The sequence below is a fragment of the Malus sylvestris genome, chromosome 5 (assembly GCF_916048215.2).
Source record: "Malus sylvestris chromosome 5, drMalSylv7.2, whole genome shotgun sequence".
Taxonomy (NCBI): domain Eukaryota; kingdom Viridiplantae; phylum Streptophyta; class Magnoliopsida; order Rosales; family Rosaceae; genus Malus; species Malus sylvestris.
In genome coordinates, this window is record NC_062264.1 from 45,915,068 (window position 1) to 45,940,787 (window position 25,720).

A 25,720-nucleotide genomic window follows, 5' to 3' on the forward strand; every position below is an offset into this window, starting at 1 on the left:
ACCGTAGTTCATCAACTCCGTGTGTTAACTAATTAACTAATTTTATTAATATGAGATACTTAATATATCATCAAAATGTCATTCATATTATTAATATCATGTCATATCGTGGAGCAAAAGTTATTCGTTAATTGACGAATTTTGCAAACCGGTGTTATGTGAGATACAAAATGATATTAGATTAAGTGATACAGTTGCGAAAACATATGGTACAGAGATACGTCCGTGATAATTTAGGAGGCATTTTGATAATTAAATATTTAGTAAAATGATATACCGTTTCTCGTCTCTATAGTGTTTTACACGTTGATTAATTAACAAAAATATAAAAGGAGTAAACCAAAACATTACCTGTGTTCACCGCTAATGTATACTGTATAGTGATTAGAGGATACGTTTACTTGCATTGTACTCTATTTAACAATTTGGTTTAATAATCTAAAGTCCAACTTACAAGTTTTTGACCTCTAAATTGAAGTGGTCTTTCTGTCTCTTCTCACCTGCATGGTATTTTTGTGGGGTCTACTCTATAATATGTTTTAACAATCTCTACAATCTATTTTTTAGAACATCATCCATAGATCATTTTTAAAACAAAATGGATAAATTCAAAATTATTAAGACATTCATTTGTAGTGTAGAAAATTGACGCACTAATTTCTATAATGAAATCCTAAACCCAGTGGTCATGTCGTCACATGATTTCAGATTTGAGTAATTTTGATAGACTTGATCTTTGAGGGGAAACTTAAAGGATAAATGGTTCAGATCGTTGAAATATATTACAAAGTTTGCCCCACAAAACATATGTCAAAAATTATGTAAATAACAATGGTGTCATGGATCCGTCCCTTTCTGTCCCTTTTTTATAAATATCATATTTCTCCGTTTTTTTTTTCTATAATTATTGTGCTTTTTTAGAACCAATTTGCTATCATTTTCAAGACTCATTCTCCGGAGCGTCATCTTTTAAGTAATATTACAATAATATATCACAATTATTTGACAAAAAAAAAAGTCACATTCGACTAAACAAAACATTGTCAATATTATTTAATAAGAAGTTTAACGACCAAATATACAAATTTATAAATTATAATAGCTCAAATGTTTTTCAAAATTTCGTCCACCATTGCATTTGATTCACCCTCACAAATGCAATATTTTAAAAAACTGACAACTCTTTGTTTTGGTCAATTTGATCAATTTACTTGCAATTTGAAGGGGTCTCTCTTCATCACTTGGTTTTTTAGCGGTCAATTTTGATAATCTACTCGCGATTTGAAGAGGTCTCCCAACTACTCGTTTTCAAGCCTCAATGTATCAGATTCTAATTTTCTAAATGCAATCCTCCTCCTTCTGTTTTTCTTTAATTTGTTGAGAAAAATAGAGCAATTATCTTGAATTTTGGCCCACTTAGAGCTTTGATTCCTAAAGTAAAAATCCGTTAGTATTGGTTTCCAAACTTGTTATAATGTGGAGCAATGATCATTTTGGCTAACTCCATTAGATTCTTCTTTCAAAATAAAAGGTTTAAAAGGAAAAAATGGATAGAAGTTCTGAATGAGTTAGCTAAAAGAACCATTGTTCCACACTATAACAATTCAGGAATCAATACTCACGAATTTTTAGTTCATGAACTAAAGTTTCAATTGAGTTAAAGTTCATAGACCATTGCTGCAATTATCTCTTAATTATTATATTTTTGTAAAACTTGCACTACTCACGTTTCGTTCACCCAAAGTTGTGGCTTAACCTTGCACTTCATGCTTTGAGTTCATTAACTTATGAATGTCTTTTATCTACAAATTACAATCTAATGTAATATGGATATATATAAAAGTAAATTATTAATATTTTAATAGAACAAAAAAATATTCATAGATACATGTCAAATTTTAATTTGTATATAAAATCTAATTTGTATATAAATAAAAAATGAAGTTGAGTATTTTCCTTAACCCATTTTTGCTATCATTTTCAAGACAATTTGTGGATATCATCTTTTACGTCATGAATTAAACTATGACAATACTTTCACAAAAATTCCAAGTCACCTAATTTGTTCATCGAAGATTATTGCGATGCACGTTCTCATTGTTTTTTTTTTTTATGAATAAATACGATTTTTTAGTAATTATTTAAGTTTTTTCTTAACCCCTTTTGCTATCATTTTTAATTAAAAATGGATTTGAATCATCTTCTGAGCTTAGGAGGTTGAGCCTTTACAATTATTATAGCTTTTAGAGAGCCTCATGTTTGTAGTCGTTGGATCAAAATCCAGCTGCCCACGACCACAAACAAGGGTCTTCTAAAAGTTATAATAATTGTAGAGGCTCAGCCTCCTAAGTTTAGGAGATGATCCAAATCCATTAAAAAGATTATAAGCAGTGAATTGTCTTAATAGTTATGGTCTCCCTCTTCAATTCATAGTGTCTCGAGCTAAATCTTCATCCCTCCTTTTAGAGTAAAAATATTGTTTGTATGAAAAGTTTGATAATTGTTTGAAGAGTAATGTTATTCTTACCATAATTTTATACCACATTTATTTACCATCTTAGGTGGTAAATGAGTTGGACAAGTTACATCATTTAATTTCAATTTTTTATTAATTAAAACACTTAAATAATCTTAGGTGGAAAAATGAGACTCATTGTATACCACAATCATCATTTAATTAACAATCTTTTTATTAATTAGTGATTAACATTTTGAAATTAAATGCTAATTAATTTAGATGATGTGGCTGTCCATATCAGATGCCACTTAAGGTGGTATAAAATTGTGGTACAAAAATATGATAAGAATATCATTATTGTTGTTTGCAATATTTTGTTAACACCAACGTTGTTCTACACTAATGTACAGTTAGAGGGATTTGTGTACAGAGATATAATGAGTAAAATATGAAATCCTAATAATTTTTAATTAAGACAATCCATCACTTGCATTGTTTTCAGTATCTTTATTTTTGTAAAAATAAATAAAGATTTTTATTTTTCTAATTTGGACCAAAATTAACTTTTCAATAATTTCAAGCTGAAAATCGGAAACCCATTTTTGTCAACCTCACACTCCGAACCCGTTTTCCTGAAAGAAGAGAGAGAAGATGCCTCTCGCCTGCTTATGGTTGCTGAGTGATTGGTTAAACCGCAGACGGAGAATATGCGAAGCATTATTACGACATTATAATAACACAACAGTGTTGACTTAGTTGGGCACTCCGCCCCCTGCTGTCCCCTCCGGCGAGGCGGGACCCACGAACACATGAACCTCTGTCACTCTCACTGTCCTGACTTCCAACCTATTCCCATTAGTTCCCCCATATATTTCTCAAGAGTAAAGCCGCCATTTTTATCAGCTCCTCTCAAGAAATCGGACGACTTTGTAACGAAGAAAATCTCATGGGGTCGATTGCAAAGAAGGGGTTGCAGCAGTACTTGCTTCAGCTTCAGCATCATCCGCTCAGAACCAAGGTCAAATTCTATGCCTTTTATCAAATTATGACTCACTTTTTTTTGGGTTATCTTGATTTCCGTTTTCCTTCTTAAACCCCTGTTTGGTTCCTGAGAAAGTTGAGGAAAACCCCAAAGATTGAATATTTTGTGTGTTTAGATTGCTTTCTCATCTGGGGTATTTCAAAGATGATGTATTTTCAGCTCAAATTCCTTAATTGTGATTAGTAGTTAATTGGTGTTTCGAGCTGAGCAATATGGTGTAACAAGTTGTTAATTGGGAATCTTTGGTGATGATCATTTTGTTTGTTATCCGAACAGGCAATTACAGCGGGCGTTTTGTCGGCGATCAGTGACATAGTGTCTCAGAAGCTCACTGGCATTCAGAAACTTCAGATAAGACGGCTTCTTCTCAAAGTGGTAAGGTCCATTAGGATTCCATCTTTATTTGTGGTTTCTGCGTTTGCCGATTTTACAAAAGTTTGTTTCTTTCATCTTCGTATGTGTGGTATACTGTATATGAAAGAAGGATGGGATTTTGGAAAGTAGTAAAGTTGTTGTAACACTGTAAACACGAAATAAATTTACATGTCTACAAACATGTTGTTCGATCTTTTGAACCTAATTTATGCCTTTGTCGAAAAAATGGCTACTAGTTTTGTTATGGACTTGAACCTAAATATCAGTTGGTACCAAAATTTCGGTGAAAGTTGGGAATTTTTGTTCCCCTATCATTTAATGTTTGAGTGGGGCATGATGGTTAAAGCCTCTAACATGAGAAAATGCAAAATATGCAGCGTTACTGTCGGAGATGATGGTTAAAATCCATCTAGCAGCAGTAATTACTATTATTACCAGGTGATAATATACTTTCTTGTTGTTTGTAAGAAGTTTGGTGCGATGAATAAGTATTATCATTTTAAGACGGTATATGCTTGTCCTGAAAATTGTTAATCTGCTAAGATGTTTTAATGTGTATAACTACTGTGGCATAAGTTTTACACGATTAGCATTTCTAAGTGCAGCTTCTTGGAGCTGTTTATCTTGGACCATTTGGGCATTTCCTGCATACAATACTAGATAAGATTTTCAAGGGGAAGAAGGATTCAAAAACAGTAGCAAAGAAGGTAGGCTATACTTTCCTTCATGCTCCCATTTTCCCTTCCCCTGTCTCCAAGAAAAAGTGGAAGAACATATTGACCATTCTAATATTCTTGGTGAAACTTTTTCAGGTATTGGTGGAGCAGCTGACGGCTTCTCCATGGAATAACTTGGTTTTCATGCTTTACTATGGCTTGGTTGTGGAGGGTAAGTACATGTGAAAACCTTCGATTATTTTGTTTATGTTTGATATGTTGGCATGTGAGAAATACAGTTGGAATGCAGTAGTACCCATCATCCCCTAAGATTTGTTTGTTTAAGATCTAAAAGTTGTAGTACTTAAATATGAGATTAAAATATTACGCATCACTCAAACATCTCTTAAATTTTCAAAGAAAGCCAGCCTGGAAGACTCATGCTAGCACGTGGGGGCAGATATGAGTGTTTAGTTTAAGTTAGTGTAAGATGATGTGAACTTTGTTGCTTAATTTTCTAACGAAGATGTGAAACACAGGAAGACCTTGGGTGCAAGTGAAAAGTAAAATTAAGTCGGACTACCCAAAAGTGCAATACACATCGTGGACGGTATATAATCCTGTCTCTGTATGATTTATGCTAGGACATATACGAAAAATGTAAAAAATTTCATAACCATAAAACTTTGATGCGTCGAAATGCAGTTCTGGCCTGTTCTGGGGTGGATAAATCACCAGTATGTGCCACTTCACCTCCGCGTCATCTTCCACAGCTTGGTCGCTTTTGGCTGGTATGATCTATAAACTTAACCTCCATTTTGCTCTCTAATATGCATTTAGTTCATTCTTTCTTGATTCATTAACAAACTGGCTTGTACTTTTCTTTTTTCAGGGGAATTTTCCTAAATTTACAGGCAAGATCTGTGGCACTACCAAAGGCCAAGTGAAACCGACGAAATTCTTCGATTGGCCTCAGATGATTGTTGTCCCTATGAGTTTTTCTAGTTAGCTCTTGAACAATTATGAACTCTATATGCTAGATATAAGTCATGGATCCCCGTTTTCATGTATGCTGGATTATTTTAGAAAATATTCTAAATGAATAAAGTGAGTGATCTGTTTCGATTATTTATTGCGTAACAAGTGTGAAATGACATGGTACAAGTCCAAGAGGATTGCCATGAATGCAACGGGAATGTCACTGTCTAGCATCTCAAGCTAATGGCGCAGTGTCATGTAACTGAAAACATTAAATCTCATAAAATTTTGTGATTAGCTTGAGATAGCGACACATTAGAGTTCATAAATTTTATGATCGACTCGAAAGGTCCTTAAAAGGTCTTCACATGTATATTTCTTAGACTACGGATAGTCCTAGGACTAACTTGGTCTGTACATCCGCCGCTGCCTGCATACGATTCCAAGTCAAAGATGTATTTTGCTTACCCTGTTGGTGTTGGAGACCACACATTGCATCATCGCATGTGAACGTGAGAGGTCAAAGCTCTCAGAGCAAGGGGACATGAAATTAATACAACAAAAGGCTTTTGATTTTCTTATGTTGCAAACAAGCATGGAGATTGGAGGGCAAATGACTCGGTCTCTAATGTTTTTTGAATAACATTAATCTAACACGTTGGCGACCTCACCTTTAATTGAGCGTTGAATAATATTACAGTGAGTCACTGACGTGATTTTTAGGTTTGAATCTCGTAGATAGTAAATTTGACTTTACTTTATTCTCTCACTCCTCAATTTAAATATATCGTTATAGCTACACACAAAAAATAATATTAGAATTATACACAAGTTATTAGTAAAGCAGGGTTTATTTTAATTTTTTGGTTATGTCATACTATAAATTAGATCTAAGTGTGTTCAGCATGGAAGATTAGAGAATTGGTTTTTGTTATTGAAAAAAACATGTCTAAAATGAACTTTGGTGTGCGCATCCCCAAGTCAGATGCTTGTAATACAAGATATTGAAATATTTCGTTTACAAAATATACTAAGTAACTAGCCCGGATGTTCAAAAGATTAAAAATTGGGATCATCTTTTGTAAACTACATGATGTACAGTTGATGGTTGGATTTTTTTTTTAATAATTTAACGAAGGAATTCAACCATTAACTTCCACGTCATGTGACTGTTTAAAATTTTGGTCTCTTTAGTATTACCGAAAAAGAAAACCATCACTATTGTGAAAAACACATCATCTTTGCACCATTCCAAATAATGAAGAAAACCACTAAATAATAATTAGGAGTTGAATGAACCACTACAGGATCCCTTCGATGTCATAGGATGAGGAGGATCACTGCCACTAGCAGGCTACATGGCCATTACCAAAATTATGTGATAAACTAATTGAGAAAATGTACACCAATAGTTTACGACAAATATTGGATTAGTAATTTAGTATAGGTGTGTTGGGATTATTTGGAAATTCTCAAGAAAAATTAATCCCAAATATTCTTTCAACCTGCACAAATTGTCCTTTAATATAACAGAACCACGTTAATGAATTATAAAATCGGAAAAACTTTAATTAAAGTAAAACTAATAATATGATTAGGTAACATGTTTTCATTACAAATATATTTTTTTTCATGAAATAATTCTGCACAAAGTTAGGAGGTAATATTAATTTATGGTACTAGTTTCCTTTGGTCTTTGAATTTAATTAAACAAAGGCAATTGGCAAAGATAAGTCACATTTTGTCTCGACTCCATTGGATGCGCATCAACGATCTACTCGTTATGGCTGTTGATAAGTCAATTTGTGTAGCCCATTGTGTCAAAGGCTCAAACCCCGAAGAGATGATATGGTTTTGTAGGCCATGAGATTAGATGACTCCTACTCATGGAGATGGAGAAGGAACTCTCAACAACACCTTGTTTCGTGTCTACCGTTTTAATGAGGTTTGCATGAATGACTATATGTAAGGAAGAGAAACTTATCAATATCGGAGAAAAAATTATGACAGTATTTTAAACAAGAGATAACATATTATTGTGTTAAACATATGATGGCATCCAAAATATAGATAATGTTGCAGTCATAATCTAGTTTAATTAGAAATGTACGTATGTAAATCTTATCAGGATTCTATAGTATCTTTTAAATAGTGTTTTATTTTAGATGTATTACTTGAAAAACAAGGATTATCTCTACTAACTACTGTAAATAAACGCACAATGAATGAGATAACACACCTCAAAATTAAATTCTCTTTTCTCTCTTGCCATCGCTTTCTATCTCTCCCCCTCTATAATTCTTCAGTTAATTGGCCTACAACAAGTAAGTCATTCTATATGCAATATTATAGGCCTACAACAAATAAGTAACAAGGCAGTGTTGTTGTATAAATACCATACGAATTGCTTTTATCTTTCACTACATCCTCCTCCATGCCTAAAGCCAATCCACAACACTCACTAGAAACCCACAACCAATATACTGCTCATATACAAAAACAGAAATAATTCGATCAACCCAAAGAAAGTATGGCAACGTTTCAAGCTTCAAGAATCTTTTGCTTGATGGATTCACATAATCAAATCCGTTTTCCTAAAGGAGTAGTGATTAAAGCCACCGCCAATAATACACCCAAATTCCATGTGAGTCCAACTTCTCCTCCTCCCAAACTCCCAACCAGAAGTTTGATCCAGAATTTGGAAAATGACCGTTTCAACTTTCCAATCAACACCAACAATACTAGCCATAGTTCTGATGATCCAACGGTGATTCCTGAGCTGTACGCAATCATGGATACCATTGCAGACAGAGTGGAGATGCACAAAAACATCGGAGCTCAGCGTGACAACTGGAACCATCTCCTTTTAATCTCCATCAACGCAATCACTCTCACTGCTGCAACCATGGCGGGACTAGCTGCAGCTGCTAGGGCTATTTCTACTGCAAAATCACCCTTTATGGCTCTCAAGCTATCTTCCACTCTTCTCTACGTATCCGCCGCCGCCATGCTGGCGGTGACGAACAAAATCCAACCGTCCCAGCTCGCTGAGGAGCAGCGGAACGCGGCAAGGCTGTTCAAACAGCTCCATGCACAGATTCAAACAACCCTATCTCTCAACAATAACAGTGTGAGTAAAATTAATGTGAATGAAACAATAGAGAAAGTGTTGGCATTGGACAGGGCTTACCCTCTTCCTTTGTTAGGTGAAATGCTTGACAAGTTCCCGAAAACTGTGGAGCCCACAGTGTGGTGGCCAAGAGTACAGAATCATCAAATTAGGGTTCAGGGGGTTGAAGGTAATTTAGTACATGGAAATAATGGGTGGAGTGAGAAGTTGGAAGGGGAGATGAGAGAGGTTGCTAGGGCTTTGAAGAGCAAGGATGTGCCTGAGTACTTGAGATTGACTGAAATAGCCTTGAAAGTCAACAAAGTTTTGGCTATTTCTGGTCCTATTTTAACTGCCCTTGCAGCATTGGGGTCTGTTTTTGTGGGTTCAAGTAGCAATCTTGGGGTGTGGGGAGTAATGGTAGGGGTGGTTTGTGGAGCTTTGGCTAGTGTTGTGAATACATTGGAGCATGGGGGGCAAGTCGGGATGGTGGTTGAAATGTATAGGAGCAATGCTGGTTTTTTTAGGCTGATGCAAGAGAATATCGAATCAAATTTGAGAGAGAAACAAGTTGAGAGGAGAGAGAATGGGGGACTGTTTGAGTTGAGGGTGGCTTTGCAGCTTGGAAGGAGCTTACCAGAACTCAGTCATCTTGCTGTTTTCTCTGAAAAGTTTGCAAGCAAGCTATTCTAGGGTGGTTGTAAATGGGTTGGTTTTGGCTTTTTCCAATTCGGTTAGTTTTTGCCACTTTTGTGATGTAATTTGTACATTATTGTGTAACTTTAACTTGTTTATACAAATAATCACCATGTCTTACTTGATTAAAAATAAGACTAATCGTGTCGGTTTGCTTTTTAATGATCCAAACTGTTGAGTTTTTAGGTCTTTGTAAAAAATTATTGTTGTAAAAAACCATCAATTAAGTGATCGGCATTTTAGTCATTTTAGTGTTTCCTTGACATAATGTACTTGCCTATACTCTTGGCTACAACTAAATGTATTGGTGAGTTTTGGATTCCTCTAATTCTTTATAAGGACGATCTTTGAATGAAAAATTGCATGAATTAGTGCTTTTAAGACAGTTAAACTAAACAAAAAAGGTAGTGCTATCCACACGGTCATTTTTATTTCTCACACATCCCTCTCAATTCTCAACCGTCGGGTCGATTGAATTGAAGAAATCAATGAACAATATTAACATGAGTGTATGAAAGGTAAAGAAAAAAGTATGTGAATAACACTACCTAATAAAAATTGCGCATCAGTCGTCTTAACGCTCTTCACTAGAATATAACTAAACAATGGTGGACATAGTCTCAAAGCCCAAAATCAAACTTCAAAAATTTTAGGCCCAAATCCATTCTGTTACTTGGTATTGAGTTCAATATCTTTGTTGTAGGAGAGGAACAGGCATGCAAATGGAATTGCAGCTCATGATTAATTTGGCATCTGCTTTCTGCAGTAGCCATGTTGGCATGTTACCTTCCCCACTCACCACATCAGCCGTATTTATTTTCCCCAAGTGGCAACTCATTTGTTAATCTGTCACCATGGATTCCTTGAAAAACACACTACTGGCAATCAGCAAAGGCCAAAATCCAGTTAACCATTTTGGTCGCCAACTGCCGTTAATGATGAACCTGGATTATCACACCAACCAGCTAATGTGTAAACTAAGATATAATATCGAAGTGTTTATAATTTAGTTAGTTAAAAACATTTATTTTGACATCAGAGATTATGAGTTCGGTTCTCCTTCCTTCACCATTGTTGCTTTGCCTTGTTTGTCTTAAAAAAAATGTAGCGATTAGCAATAAGGATGAAATTTATCAAAGCCTGAAACTTTGTATCTCCTCCAAAATTGTCGTTTCGACTTTCAATTTAGTTTTTCGTCTTTATAATCTTAACTTTTGTTAGATAGACCAACTTTTCATCAAATTGGGAGTTACTTTTGACTATTTAAGCGGCACGTTTTAAAGATTAAAAGGTACAAATTTTTCTCCTCCCCAATTAATGTAATAATTTTGAATCATGCCAAACTAAATCTTAAAATTTAGAAGCTAAGTAACTAAATTAAAGTCGAAAAGTGTTACGAATGTAGAGGGACACTACCAAAATTTTCCAAGTTAGCAATGTAAAAACAACTTTGTCCAAAAAAAAAGCAAATTAAAGTCAAGAATAAAAGGCATGATGCATCTATGATTCGATGGTTAACCTAACGTGATTTCCATGATGACTCCAACCGTCCAATTGTGGAGAGCAAACGAAGATGATATAGAATAAATTTACCATTTCATCCTATATATAGTAATAATTACAAATGCAAGACTTGTATTGTATTTTAGGAAAACTAATAAAAATGGTTTGAAAACTTTAAGTTTTAACGATAAGGGTAAAATAAAGGATAAAGTGAATAGTACAAGAATTAATTTTTTAGTGTAAAAAATGTGGTTTTTCATTAAAGTGTAGTACCGGGAAATTTTCGTTAAAGTTTTCTTTTTTTTTAGTCAATCATGTCTTATTATGATTTAAACACATGTTGTGAAGTCTGTTAAAATTTAGATCAAAAATTAAAAATTTTGTCAATTTTTCATTAATTATTTACACGTGCTAATAATTACTGGAAAATTCTGTTTTAACATGTACTCTAACAAGTAACAGAGAATTAATGAAAAAGGTAAATAGCAACCGACTTTACTACAAGTATTTAAATCTTAATTATTTTATCCCATAAGCTATCTTCTGTGAACCCATCAGCACGGGACTAATAATCCAATTGGCCCTTTTCGAATTCTGTCGCAACAATACTTTCTCCACTTTCGTCCTTCTTCTTCTAACCAAACCGACGCTTTCTTTCAAAAGCTTTCAACTTTCACACACTCTGCTTACCCACCAAAACAAAAACACCAGAAAGATGATTCAGCTGTTGTTCGTAGTGATTTTATCAGAAATGGTTATGATACTGGCGTTTCTGTTCAAGACCCCCTTCAGGAAGCTGGTGATTTTGGGGCTGGATCAGATCAAGCGCGGCCGCGGCCCCGTCGTTGTGGCGACGGTGGCGGCGACGGTGTTTGTGGTGCTGATGACCAACGTTTACGGCATAGTTAAGATCAGGGCGAGCCGGATCGACAAAGCTGCTGTTCTTAGTCCCACCGATCAGGTCCTCTTGATCAAGCACCTTCTCGACGCCACTCTCATGGGTAATTTTCAATTTTATGATTTTTTTTTTTAATTTTTGTTGTGGGTTAATTTCTATAACTCAATTGCTATCTGGGTAATTCTTGGTTTTTTGTTTTAGACTTCTAGTGACATAATCTCTGATACTTAGATTTTAGTGTGGAATTCTTGAATGTGCAATTTTTTTTTGTTCTTGTTAATGTTTTGTTGTTTTGTGAGTTGTGATTGAAATGTGGTTTCTTTGATTTGGGAATGATATTGGGTGATAAAAGATTGTAACTTTTTGCATTCCTATACTCAAATCACTGTTACATTGATGACACGAACTTGTAAGAGAAAGTAACTTACTAGGTTATCTGGATCTTAATTAGCTGCTTCTGAGAACCTGTTTTCGAGAACTCAAATTCGAGGCATTATGGTGTTATAGTGACCTGATTCTGAGTTCAGTGGTTTTCAGATTAGCTATATACACAGGCCGTCAAAAATTGTGTATGCTCATTGCTCACAAATAGTTTCATATTCGCCAGTACTACCACATAATTGGGTCGAAATATATCACTTAATTTGAATGCTCTATGTTACGGTTGTTGAGGAACATTTTGTAATTCAAGATGTAATTTTCAGCGCTACTGGTGAATTTTGTGTCTTGTTCACCTTGTTGCCGACTATGGTTAATGTCCGAAATGTGCCTACTGCCTACTTACCACCATACAGCCCTTAGAGCAAGAAACTGGGATATTTTTTCGTTTAATTAAGTTGGAGGCTTAATACTAATTTAATCTGTTAAGGAAAATTATAGGTCCTTCTGTCAGGAGATAATATTGATATTGTAGACAGCAATTTGGTGTTATCAGCTGCACTATTGTTCGTATAGGTTGTATCAGCATAGAAGTAATTTGTTTGCTGCTAGAGTCCTGGATTCCTTATTCTTTCTTAAGTGCATTTTTCGGTTTTCATTAGGTCATCAGTAGTTAGATATATTAAATAAAACCAGTGAAGAAATATGGGCTGTGTTTGTACAGTAGCTAATGTTCATGGAGTTTGAATTATTTTTTTATCCCTCCTTTTTTATCTCCTTCCCATCCATTTGATGAGGATGAAATGAGAAGCAACCAATCTGATCATGCCCTACATATTTGATTAATTTTCAAGTGGTTTCTCATGCTCCTTCTCCCCTTTTGACAATATGTGTAGTAGCTTATGTTTGCTGACAATAAAAGATAATCACCTAGTCGGGTTAGCCTTAATAATGCATGTTGTGATTTGCGTTGTGATTATATTGGTACAATTTCTGTTTACCAGATGTTTATTTCAGCAGGCTGTTTCATGTTTCATGACTTCTTGTTGCTCTCTGATAGTGACAAAATCTTGTTAGTCATCGACTCATTTGTGTCTCCCATTTGCAGGATGCTCCCTATTTCTTGCTCTTATGATAGACAGACTACACCACTACATTAGAGAACTTCGTATACGCAGAAAGAGTATGGAAGCCCTTAAGAAACAGAACAGAGGATCTGAGGATGGAAAATCTAGCATTTTGGATCAGATGAAAGTTTCGGAGAATGAGATGGCTACGTTGCGGGCTAGACTCAAACAGCTGGAATCAGATATCGAGACAAAGACAAAAGATGTTCATACTGCAGAGTCCAACGTCCTCGCTCTAAGAAAACAATCGGAAGGGTTTCTTCTCGAGTATGACCGCTTACTTGAAGAAAACCAAAAGTTAAAGAATCAGTTGAAGTCATTGGACTGGAGAGTGTCACGTTTAGGTAGCAAGAAAGATTCATAAGGGATTTTGCCCACATTTTGAGATTTTTAATTTGTTATGTAATTCCATTGAACTTTTTTTGTGAGTGTTTTGAGATGTGTTTATTTATTACATTAATTTGTCATATATGCTAATTATGGGGGGAGAGAGAGGGGGAGAGAGAGAGGCTTACCACTTTGTATGGTTGATGTAACTAAAAGTTGAGTGTTGAAGTAGAATAGATCAATTATTCCATTTTGTCTTGATAGACTTTGTAGGCCTGTTCAAATCTATCATCGATATTGTTTCAAACTTAACCACCTATTATTAGGTGTTGAGTTTTATTACAAAAGCACTTAAAGGGCTTTCTGCAAGAAGCAGTAGTTATGTGCTTCTTACAAGAAGCAGTAAAGTGGTTTTTTTAAGATTCACTTGTTATTTTACTGAAGATTGGTTTTAAAAAAAATTCATTAAAAGCACTTTCAGTCATTTTAAAAGTATTTTCAGACGAGCTATTTTGTTTTATAATTGATTACGCTAGGAAGTAGACGGGTTTATTGTGTGATTTGAATTGAAGAAGAAAATGTTTGGATTCGTTTCGTAGCGATTTCCTTTGCCACGGTTGATTTAACCATTACCCACTTTGTGTTTTGGCTACTAGTACTGATGATGATCACAAATAAAAAACCGGCTTCGGCTAGGGAAAAGAAAAGGAATGAAAAGTCCAAAAGACCAGCGTTTTAGCTACTAGGAAAAAAAAAAGGAAACAAATCAAACCAGTCAAGAGCTGGATTAATTCTTGACACACATTCCGGATTCTGCTTGTAAAATCCCTTACTTCCATGGGATTCCAAACCAACTTACCCAAAAGCCTAAGTATCGTAACCATACACACACACACACACACATGTATAAATATACAGGCCCTTTATGTTTATATATATACGCTCTACATGTCTGCACTATTTGTACAAGGAAAGTTAGTGAACCACCAGACCCATCTAACGAGCTTCTTTGTCGAAGCTTTCTGGGGATATCACTCATGGAGCTTTTAACTCTCACTAGCATGTTCGGCTTGAAATTCGCAAAGGGCATGCTCCAGTTTCTCTTCTTCGTGCACTACGTCGCGATGATCCAAACACCTTTCGAGCGCATTGTCAGTTGCTACTGCCTGCTCCTTGACTTCATTCTCATCGGTAATCTTCATTTTTTTTAGGCTGGGTTTTCTCTTTCTTTCATGTTATTTTTCTCTATCTAATTTGTTTTTACTATATATTAACACGTTTGAGTTGCTTATCTACAGGGTTGTTCCTAGTCCTTGATTTCATCTTGCACCGAGTACGCGAGGATGTCAAAAAACTTGACAGACAAACGAAATTGATGGGGGAACTGCGCAACAGATTTGAGGAAAACAATAATCGCTTGCTTGAGGAGAAAGAAAACCAATTGCAATCGTTGAGCACAAAGCTCGACGAAGTTCAATCCGAGCTCGAGACCAAAACAATAGATGTTTCTGATCTAAGAAACGCATTGGGGGTTGCAGAAAACAAACGTCTACACAAGTGGTTGGAATCGGAAGATATGTTTGTCGGGTTTGATCGGTTGCTTGGGGAGAAAGATGACCAATTGCGATCGTTGAGAACAAGGGTCAACAACGCAGAATTGGAGCGCGACACTAAGGCGAAAGACACTAATGTCGCACAAGCTAATGTTCTTGTTCTAAACAAGTTGATCGGACATGTAATTAAGGAGCAGAGTCTTGTCCATGGAGAGAATGAGAGTTTAAAGCAGCAGTTACAGTTGTCGTCAAACGCCAAACTCAAACTTGATCAATTGCTTGAAGAAAACAAGCTTTTGAAAACAAAGCTCATTAGCTTCAGCCAAGTAGAATCTGAACTCGAGACCACAACCGGAAAACTGAATGATGCAGAAGTAAATTTAAGGAATTTAAGCAACGCATTCGGAGAGCTACTTGATGCGCAAGGTATTGCAATCGAGGCAAACCAAAGTTTACAAAAGGAGCTACAATCTTCGGACACAAGGCTCAAACAGCTACAACATGAGCTTGAGACAAAGACAGGAGAGATTTACGCTGCAAAGGACCGCGCGATTGTGCAAGAGAAACAATCCGAAGAGGCTTTCACTGAGTACGACCGTATGCTTGCGTATAAAAAGGACGAACTGGAATCGTTGAAAACAAAGCTCGACCAACTACAATTTGAGCTTAATGGTGCAGAAGACGATGCTAATTTTATGAGGAATCTATTTGGACGATTACTTGATGATCAAGATGAGGTATACGAGAAAAATAGAACATTACAGAGTTGGTTGCAGGCATCATTCACTACACTAAAAAAGCTCGAATACGAAGTTGCAACAAAGACGGAGGATCTTCGTGCCGCAAACGACGAAATTATGGCTGTGAACAAAGATTCGGATTATTTTTTCCAAGAGTATGTTCGATTACTTGACGAGAACAAGATCTTAGACAGAAGACTGAAGTGGGAGGCTGCCAAGCACTCAGAAGGTGGTAGCGACGATTGATAAGGGAGGGATTGCAGACCAATTGAGATATATTTTTATTTTTATTTTGTTTGAGAGCTAGTTTTATTTTTCACATTCTAATTAGCCAATCTATGTTATCAAGTCTTCTCTTTTTCTTTCAGCTTGTGCGCCCGCCTTGTATGCATAATCAGACGACAAGACGGGTGCCCAAACGCAGTCTTCGGATTGTGTATAAATGCAAAAAATGTTATGTACCAAGATGGGCAAGCTCAAAAGGCAATAGACTTGTTTGCTGTATTAAAAAATGGTGAGAAAAGGTAAAACAAGAAGCATGCACAAGCAACCACAACTTTTTGTTTACAAAATTAAGATTTGAATAAAATACATAACTGTTACATTTAGAGGCCATCCAAGCCTTTCTCTTACTATGCCTAATGCTAAAGCTAGCTGCATCACAAGTCTCCAAACCCAAACCCAAATCCAAACCCAAACCCAAGCAACTACTAGGATCCGTATTTGTATCCGGATTCGTATTTGTTGGCCTGTCGAAAATACTTTTGGTATACTGTGACGAGATATTGGCCTCATTCGGCGGCGATAAGAGGCACAGCGGCAAGTGTTTGGACTGCCCGGCGGCGAGAAGCGGAAAAATGGTGTGTGGTTGTGCTACATCTTGTTTGTTGAAGTTGTCACTTCTAACCGTGACCCAATTTTCTTCATCCGAAGCCCAATTGGGAATTTCTCGAGACGACGCCGCAATGCCTTCACCCAACTTTCGGATCCTCTCCTTAGCTGAATAATCCGAACCACTGCTCTCACGGGTCGGATGCCAAATCTGGTCTGATTCAAATTCCTCCTCTTCCCACAAACTACGATCCAACACGGTGGTGGGACTTAGCAGATCATTGGGTGCCTCGACTACAAATCCATGCTCCAGAAGCTCACCCGCCGACCACCTCTCCAGTGGGTCCCCAATCAAACACTTGGCGACAAAGTCCCTGCCTTGCTGCGAGAGAGAGCTTGGTATCTCCGGCGCATCGCCGGAAAACCCGATTCGGTACAGCGCCGATACCGGGTCGCAAACGTCGTTCCACGGCGCCCGCCCGGTGGCCATCTCGATTATTGTGCATCCCAGAGCCCACACGTCGGCGGCTATCCCCTGTTCCTCCCCGCGCGCCACCTCCGGCGCCATGTACAGAGGGGTCCCACCAATCGGCGAATCACAATCGGAATTCACGAGGCGAGCGCAACCCAAGTCGGCGAGCTTCACGTTGGCGCCATTTTCCGCGACCAGAATGTTCCGACACTTGACGTCGCAGTGAGCGATTTGATTGGAGTGGAGGTGTTGCAGTCCGCGTAGAATCTGCTTCGCGTAGCACCTGATGGCGGCCTCTTCTAGGCACCCGCCTTGCCGTCGGATTGCGTCGGAGATTGTGCCACCAGGCGCGTATTCTAAAAATAAATTGTACAAAACGTCGCCGTTCTCAGTTGAGATGTTGTGGCCTTTGTAATGTACAATATGGGGAGAGCTCAACGTAGACAAAATTGCTTGCTCCTTTTGGAGGAATTGGGATTGTGCGAGCTTGGCTGACTTGACTGCGAAAACCTCGCCGGAGACATGTGACTTGGCAATGGAGACCGTGGCGGAGGAGCCGAGGCCGATGGTTCGGCCCCTAGTCCAATCCATTCAATGACGATAACAAAGGATTAGACGAACAGAACTACACAACGGATAGGAGGTACAAGTTTGGTATGTGTTAAAGTTTGTTTTGGTTGGACTGGGATTTGGGAGGTGGAATATATATGAGTGGAGAAGGTGGTGGTGGTGAGTAAAAATGTGAGGAGTAGTCTTGTGGGCGTGGTTTGGTATGCGGGGTTGGCTTTAGCTTGAGGCCTGGTGAGCGAAGCTAATGCCTTTTCAAACACATTTCTCACTCTTTCGGCTTTTTTAGGACCAAAGGGCGGGCCGCCGTCTTCTCTAATTCATCTGAGGCCTCCACGTGGTAAAAGGAGGGTGCAAACTGTTTTTGGCCGGCGGTTACGTAAGCTGGGCGTTGGGGACGAATGGGATATGGTTAAAGTAAATTCCACGCATTTGGGACTTGCTTACGTAGTCCTTACGCATTGGGGTGCGAATAGAAAATGAATGGAATATTCTTGTTTGGGAGAGAGTTTTTAGTGTGTCCAGAACATGAAGTGATACTTCATGTTTTACTATACAAGTGGTCGAGTGGTGAGATATTTATGTTAAAAAATTAACAAATTAAAAAATAAAACTTCTCTCCAGTTATATAATAACATGTAATGTACTACTCGTGTTTCAGACATAATGAGAATTTCTCCTTGTTTGGTGGGATGTATGAGGCCTAATTATGTAGAAAATGGATTGACTTGAATACTCTCTAGTACAACTCCCACTAAGCAACAGCGAACTCATTTTTCTCCCGAGTTGGATGCATAATTTGTGCCCATTTTAGTAATAAGTTTGGCAAGTCTAGGATATGGTTTGGTAAGTGTTGAATACATAGGAGGCAGATTGTCTGCCCTCATGTTATAGTGCCCTTCTTATCCCCTCCTATTTGTGCGGTCGCGGTTAAGCCACGTCAACATTTTATATTGATTTTGTTATAGAGATAATAAGGCAAAAAACAATAGGAATATAAAATGTTGACGTGGCTTAACCGTGACCGCATAAATATGAGGGGATGGGAATGACACCATAACAGGAGGACAGACAATCTACCTCCAAATACATAAATAAATGGTACAACTTTTTTAATTAAATGATAAAAAATGAGTACTTTTCTTGGAGAATTTCTAATACTCAAAAGTATGGGCATGATAATTTGGTGGAAATATTTTGAGCTGATGTAGTATGAATAACAGTTGTTACGAAAAAAACCGCTAAATAATTACATGATAATTTGGTTTAGCGATACTCATTCTTCAGTGAAGTGGAAAATGTGTTGAGCACAAATATTATAAACAACAGTTGCTAGAGCAGTAAACTAGCGACAAATATTCTAATTCTTGACTTCAAAATCAGGAATTAGGTCGGTAACTAATGGAAGTAGTTGATCCAGTTCTCATTTCTTGCTTCTTTTATATATTCTTAAGCTTCCCAATTCTTTTACTTATCTAGTTCATAGTTAACACATGAATGATATTTATTTCTTAACCCTTAAGTAAAAAAAAACAAACATATAATAGACAAAGGAAAATGGACTTATGTAGATAAAAGAAGGGGTGTGCTATCCACGCACCCCATTTTACTTCTCACACACTTCTTGATGATTTCTGTCCGTTGATTTTCTTCAATTCATCCGATCCGACGGCCGAAAATTAAAAAGGTGTGTGAGAAGTAAAATGGGGTGTGTGGATATTACACCCCTAAAAGAAAAGGGTATAGTTGAGATATAAAAGGCAATCAAAAGGCTTTTTGTGTGTTGCAGTGGGAAAGTGAGTGCATATTGTGCAAAGGAGCATAGGAAAGGAGGTGGACAGTAGGGATGACCAATAATTTAGTTGTAAAAGCCGCCAAACCAAAACCCCAACTCATATTCTTACATGCATCCTCTCAGTTTCTTCGTCTCCGCACGAACCAAACCAAACACCGAACGATTTCACCAACCAGTTTGGTCTGGTCAGGTGGGTCCGGTAGAAACCTAGAATTAATAAGTGAGTTGAAAACTTGCAACCGTAGATGGTTTGCAGCTCACAACGTTGTAACGTAACCTTTGGCCTTTTCTTTGCTTTGCGTGCGCAAAATATATGGTGTCAATGTGCATGCACGAAAATGAATCATGATTGATGAGTGTGTTTGTTCGGTATCGTACCTTGTGATTTATGTCGCTTCCAAGCAACCCTATCATATTATTGTTCACATGCATGCATGCCACCTATCCCTTCTTTCTTTCTGTTTTTCTTTGCCCTCCTCCTCCTCCTCCACCTCCCTTTTATTTGTCAGCTTTTGGCAAAGCTTTTTAGATCAACCTTTGTGCTTCGTGAATCATGCGTGACAAAACGTTTCCTGAACTTGTGCGGCACACCTACTGTAAAAGACATCATTCCTTCTTTAGTTTAGGCTCCTTTTAGATAAGGTAACGGTAGAGAGACGAAAATTATAGACAAAATTTTGAAAACTAAAGGAGATTGATTTATTACGTAAGTGGCTTATTACGCGTTGATAAATGTGTTTATTCCTATTGATGATACATCATTTAGTTTATAAATTTTATCTCCTAATTTAGTCTCTCTAGCATTACCTTTTTATATATGATTAGGTTCAGTTTTTCTAGATTACAAACACCTATTAAGTACAAACACTTTTAAATAACATGTCGGTTGTTCAAAGTCGGACGCTCCATTCTCTATCACTTTACAGTTTAACCTTAATTTCCTGTCCATATTATAAAACTTTATACTAAAAACATGAGGTGATTAAAGTGGAGCTACACAAGCTCATTGGGCCAATATATATATCACTCAATGAGCTGTGAGATGATGAATGAATTTCATCATGCGAATAACTTGGCCTCAAAGCCAATGGAATGGAACCATATCAAGGATCATACACCAATTCACGTCAACACAAACTTTTGCGTAACGTCTAAGTTTGTTCTATCCCATTACAACCTAATATTCATCCCAAGTACAATATGTGGGGGAGAATGTCTTGAGTTCGGCTACTCTACGGGGCAGCACTTGGTGAGACCTACATGCTGAGCTCCCACCAAGAGTAGATTGCTGCCTCATAGGCTCCACACAAGTTTCTGCAAATTGGGTCCTCCACGCTCTTTTATTTTTCAAACAAATCGTTGCCTTCACTCAGCTATCGACCAAAACCAACCTATATGCGTCAGTAATGTAAAGTTTTATCATGAGCAAATTTCATATGGTTGAAGAAAATATGGAGATTAATGCTTCTACTTAACAGCTGAAGCCCGTAATTTTGAGATATTACTAGAAAACATTGCACAATTTACTACATGCTCTCAAACTTATAACATATGATACCAGATTACAAACAGTTGTATTTACAAACACTAGGTTTACGCCGACGCCAACAAACACCACAACTGATTGCAATTTGCAAGTTTTAACCACTGGATCCCTTTACATACAGAGGTACATATATGAAAAGTAAACAAAGATGAGCATATGCATCAAATAATATCAAGAAGAGGGGTCGGTCCCAAGGCCGTTCTTTATGCAGCATCTGCAAATCCGACTCTCATCTTGCCATAATCGAACACGGTGTGGTAACGACCCATGAATATATCTCCCAAGATCCTGCATTGCACCACCGCAAAGTGAGAATCAAAGCAGGTTTTATCGTATATAAAGCTCGACAAACGAGTTCAAGTGTTGACTAATGTGATAATACCAGAGAGGTCCGCGGGGACGAGGGATATCCAGGCTAGTGAATCCACTTATGCACTGAGCTTGAGCACCCTCGCCGACCTTAAGTATGTACTGCTCAAACCAACGGAGAAATTAGCAGAAGCGCAAAGGTAGCTTGCACTACAACTTTAGTCATGCAAATTTATTCACACCAAAATTCGCCTTAAACCACAGGAAAAGTGTACCAGTATTGTCATGAAAACGCACATTAAACTATTCGTCGAGAAACTATGGGTAAATAGAACCCAAACACTAATTTTTCTAGTGTACTAAAAGAGAACATTAGATTCCTCATTCGCTGATCTTAAACAAAGGGAACCAGATAGCATTACATAGATGGTCTTAAGAGATATACAAGCATGTAGCTAAAGGATAAATTGGGATGTTGTCGTACCTCATCTGAAGTGAGCTTAAAAGCTCTACCGCCAATGGTGAAGGAGACGGGAGGCATGGAAGAAAGCTTTCCACAGTCGACAGTAGATTGTCCCAATGTGTCTGGCATTTTTTCACAAAGCTGCGGAGTTATAACATCGTGGAGTCAGAAAGAGAAGTGATGCGGGTTACAAATATAATCAAGTTTTGTGAAATTTCTGCACCTCATTGACGTAGTTCAAAATACGATCTTGCGTAATATTCTGCTTAAGCTCGTTTTGCATCCAGACAACTGCCATTTCACACGCCGAGCATGAAGCATCATGAAGAATGCCAGAAGATTTGCCGTTTTTCTCATCCACCACGCTCTCAATGCCCATGCTGAACAAGCACAACAGTAAAACAATAAACTATTACCTAATGAAGGCAAGCCCAAGAACAATAAGAGCAATAAAAGGACATCTTTTGAGCTGACCTTACACTACGAGTTCCGTCAAAGGTGCACACTCCAATTTGAGAACAAACCTTCTTTGGTTGGACCTGTTGGAGAAAGTACGCAAACCAAATGAATTACAATCGTCTCCACTCGTGTGCACAAGAAACAAAGTGCAAACTGGAATAACATAAATCTTGAATTTACCTCATGAGCTACGAGTAAATCAAGAATGGTTCGCCCATACTGGTTAACAACCGCCTTGCATTCCTGGCTAACAACACCGCTGGCTCCAATGGCTTGATTTATCTTCGTAATTGAAGTCTTTGTATATACGTATAGAGAAATTTATCGATAGGGAGATTGTCATTACTAATGCAGCTTTGTAAAACTATGCAAAAACAAACGGACGCAACGCAAACAGAAGCTGGAAGAACATAACGAGCACAAGTACTTCATTCAATCTATATACACGAAAAAAGGTCAGTAACATGCTCATATTTCTCCCTTTCTGCTTCAATCAGAACATTCATCATGCGAAGTTAAAAAGTGAACCTGACCTAGCTAATCCAACAACCTAGATAAAATTATTTACACAAAACATGCACCAATCAAAGGATTAATCAATAAAAAAACAAAGTAACAACTAAAATTTGGATTACATACCGATGGACCTGTCAAAAGAGAAGTTCCAGAGTCTGCAATTGCGAAACAGCCACCAGCACAAAATCCTGAACAGCAGAATAGTTAAGTCAGAACAACGGGGGCAATATATACGACATTCGTATCATTGTCCCTCATCCTGTGAAAAATACATACACAGGGGCGGGCGCTTTACTCTATTTCTATGTCATTTTATTGAACTACAATGCTTTAGGCATCAAGAGCCAAGAGGATACATACCAGTTGGTTTATCACCAATAAGAACATCACCCATGTTGAACTGCCAGGGAGAGATGCAAGTAAGAAAAGAGGGAAAAAGAAAGGTGAAATATTAGAAGGGCAAAAATGAAAAGAAAAGAAAGCATCAGACACTCTCACATTGGACGTGATTGTTTTCACTACCAACCTGCCAATAGCCTTTCCTCGTTACTGGAACATATGTGTGCTTGCCCTTAAAGTGTTTCGGATCAACTCCGCCAAACACAATTTCACCACCTGCTTCATCTTGTACGTTGCGATTGAGCCAAAAGGAAAACACCGGTTCCTTGATAAGACCTCGCTCAACCATGTTGTACCTGGAAGATATTCATGTGTTCCATATCAAGCAATGAATGCTGAAATTATTCATTTAATTATTTCTGGAAAAAAAAAATTGATCGGTGAGGATCAACGATGCAAATGCGTATTATACCACACTGGGACAGAACCTCCAACCGAAATCTCTTGAAACCCAAGTCCCAATAAGCCATCAAACTTAGCGGTCACGAATGTGAGACCGGGTTCACTAGTTGCTTCGATGAAATCCTGATGATGTAGATGTACCACCAATAACAAGTACAGTTAAACCGAAACACTAGACTGGGAGACGGAAAAGGAGGGGGGCTCAGAAATATGATTACCTGGTTCTTAACAACGATGTCCCCGACTTTAACATTGTCATTGCTGAAGAAGCCTGAAATAGCTCCGCTACCATATTGGATGGAAGCAGAAGTCCCTGCACAGCAGTAGACATATATTACACACCATACAGCCAACGCAACCAAATTGCAGCATTCACACGATTCAGAAACAATTACTGCAAAGCATGGAAAACAAACCGTTGTTCTTGTATGTTCTCGATTGGCCCGAGTTGTACTTGGCATGGAAGAAGCATGCAAGCTGCATCCAAATGCAACAAAACCATGGTCTTGTTGTCTCAGACCAAGCTTTCTAAGGATCCAAAAAGTTCCAATTTTTCAAAATTACAGCAAAGTGTATATGTTCAAGCTCACCGAGACATAACACTTGGACGATGGAACCCACAAGTTCGAGCTTCCAGTGTCGAAAATGACAGTGAAGGGTTGAGGGGGGGTGCCAATGGCAATCTCACCATAGTACTGAGCATCCATGTAGTTCTTTAACGAAACAATGTCGACATCCCCGGACTCGGGTTCTCCGAGATTCGAAGGGAGACGATACTTTCTCAATCCATTCTTGGATTCTAGCTGCGCAGCAACCCAGTCGTTCGAATCCAGTTTCACCTTTTTCAGTCCAATCCTGGACAACCCATCATTGGGTGCAGAGGATACAAGAGAAAACAACAGGCTTGTAAGGAACAGAAGTGCTTTGAAGCTGGTTCCCATGTTGCCTATAGCTCCAAAACGCAGAATCACAGAACCAAATTAAAACTTTCAAACATATACAATTAAGAAATTAAAATTAGATAAAACTCAGCGATTAAATTGTTTGCAGGAGGAAGAGAAAGCCAGTGGAAAGTTGGTGTGAAGAAACTCAAAGGAACAGAGTGGCTTTTAAAACAGAGGACCTTCTTCTGCCCTGTCACTCTTTGCGTTTACTGTGGGGCCCAGCTCAGCCCTTACCTATATTCCGTATGGAAAGAGATCCGGTGAGGATCCCTTTCACCTGAACCTCCTGACCAACAAATTTGGATTCTTAAAATTTGATCAAATTCAAATTTATTGGTCAGAGGCTCAGGTGAAAGGGATCCGGGATCCCTTTCCATTCTGTATGGTATCTAAAAGGTAGGCCCCTACTGATTCTTTTGATGTGAGCCGTCTGATCTTTGGGATTTAAACGGTCAATATTGTGTGGAGGCATGATGGTCTCGTTCGAGGAGGGAGTTTTACAAAAATGGACGGTGATTATGGAGTTAAGAGAAAGATCAGACGGCGTGGATGATGTGGGTAGATGACGACGGGTTTAGATAGTGCGAGTAAAACGACGTGGAAATGTAGAATTGGAAGTTGCAACTGAACGCTCACGTGTAATATAAACCTCCTGGTTGCCTTACCACGCGACGCCTCCGTATTTGGGGAGAGATTTTAGTGTTCTCAGGGAGCACGGATGCTTACGTTATATGTTATTGTACAATGAGAGAAATGCTTAAGATATAAATTTTCATCTTGTTTTATAATAATATATGATGTATTATCCAGTGTTCTGAACATTAAAATCTTTCGTATTTGGGGCCCACCGTGAGCTTGGGGTGTAGTTTGCACATGAATTTTGTGTGACGATGTTCACGTTTTCCTTACACTAAATCAACTAAAATTTTACAATCAAATGCAGTTATGCACGTTTTGTTTGGATATGGAAACGAATTATGGATATACAACTGATGATACGTGGATATCATTATAACTAATAAAAAGTAAAGTACTGAAGTATGATATCATTGGTTATTAATTAGGGAATATTTTTACTCACTACCCTCAAGTAATGGTGATGCTCTCACCATTCTATCTAGCATCGTTAAATGAATTTAAATTTCGAAACTTGTGTAGTGGATCGACACAGGTCTCA

At 37.7% G+C, this 25,720-nt stretch overlaps 5 protein-coding genes across 5 annotated transcripts; 3 read left to right on the top strand and 2 right to left on the bottom strand.

The window, feature by feature from the left end:
* Positions 1-3,117: 3,117 nt before the first annotated feature.
* On the top strand, positions 3,118-5,659 carry LOC126621606 (peroxisomal membrane protein PMP22-like). Its single transcript, XM_050290145.1, has 7 exons — positions 3,118-3,476; positions 3,777-3,875; positions 4,481-4,582; positions 4,688-4,763; positions 5,071-5,141; positions 5,237-5,322; positions 5,424-5,659. The coding sequence occupies exons 1-7, from the start codon at positions 3,405-3,407 to the stop codon at positions 5,476-5,478; spliced, it is 561 nt and encodes a 186-aa protein (XP_050146102.1). The 5' UTR covers positions 3,118-3,404; the 3' UTR covers positions 5,479-5,659.
* Positions 5,660-8,039: 2,380 nt separating this feature from the next.
* Positions 8,040-9,311, top strand: LOC126622972 (probable F-box protein At4g22030). The gene has a single exon (XM_050291634.1). The coding sequence runs from the start codon at positions 8,040-8,042 to the stop codon at positions 9,309-9,311; it is 1,272 nt and encodes a 423-aa protein (XP_050147591.1).
* A 2,048-nt stretch (positions 9,312-11,359) lies between these two features.
* Positions 11,360-13,797, top strand: LOC126621605 (uncharacterized). Its single transcript, XM_050290144.1, has 2 exons — positions 11,360-11,818; positions 13,202-13,797. The coding sequence occupies exons 1-2, from the start codon at positions 11,533-11,535 to the stop codon at positions 13,582-13,584; spliced, it is 669 nt and encodes a 222-aa protein (XP_050146101.1). The 5' UTR covers positions 11,360-11,532; the 3' UTR covers positions 13,585-13,797.
* A 2,475-nt stretch (positions 13,798-16,272) lies between these two features.
* Positions 16,273-17,935, bottom strand: LOC126621600 (mitogen-activated protein kinase kinase kinase 18-like). Its single transcript, XM_050290139.1, has one exon. The coding sequence runs from the start codon at positions 17,732-17,734 to the stop codon at positions 16,295-16,297; it is 1,440 nt and encodes a 479-aa protein (XP_050146096.1). The 5' UTR covers positions 17,735-17,935; the 3' UTR covers positions 16,273-16,294.
* A 3,071-nt stretch (positions 17,936-21,006) lies between these two features.
* LOC126621599 (aspartic proteinase-like) lies at positions 21,007-24,694 on the bottom strand. Its single transcript, XM_050290138.1, has 13 exons — positions 24,190-24,694; positions 24,016-24,076; positions 23,818-23,912; positions 23,610-23,722; positions 23,325-23,493; positions 23,159-23,198; positions 22,922-22,986; positions 22,463-22,579; positions 22,298-22,362; positions 22,047-22,203; positions 21,845-21,964; positions 21,434-21,522; positions 21,007-21,339 (listed from the first exon to the last, which is right to left on the bottom strand). Exons 1-13 carry the CDS (start codon positions 24,538-24,540, stop codon positions 21,255-21,257), a joined length of 1,527 nt encoding a protein of 508 aa, XP_050146095.1. The 5' UTR covers positions 24,541-24,694; the 3' UTR covers positions 21,007-21,254.
* Positions 24,695-25,720: the final 1,026 nt, after the last annotated feature.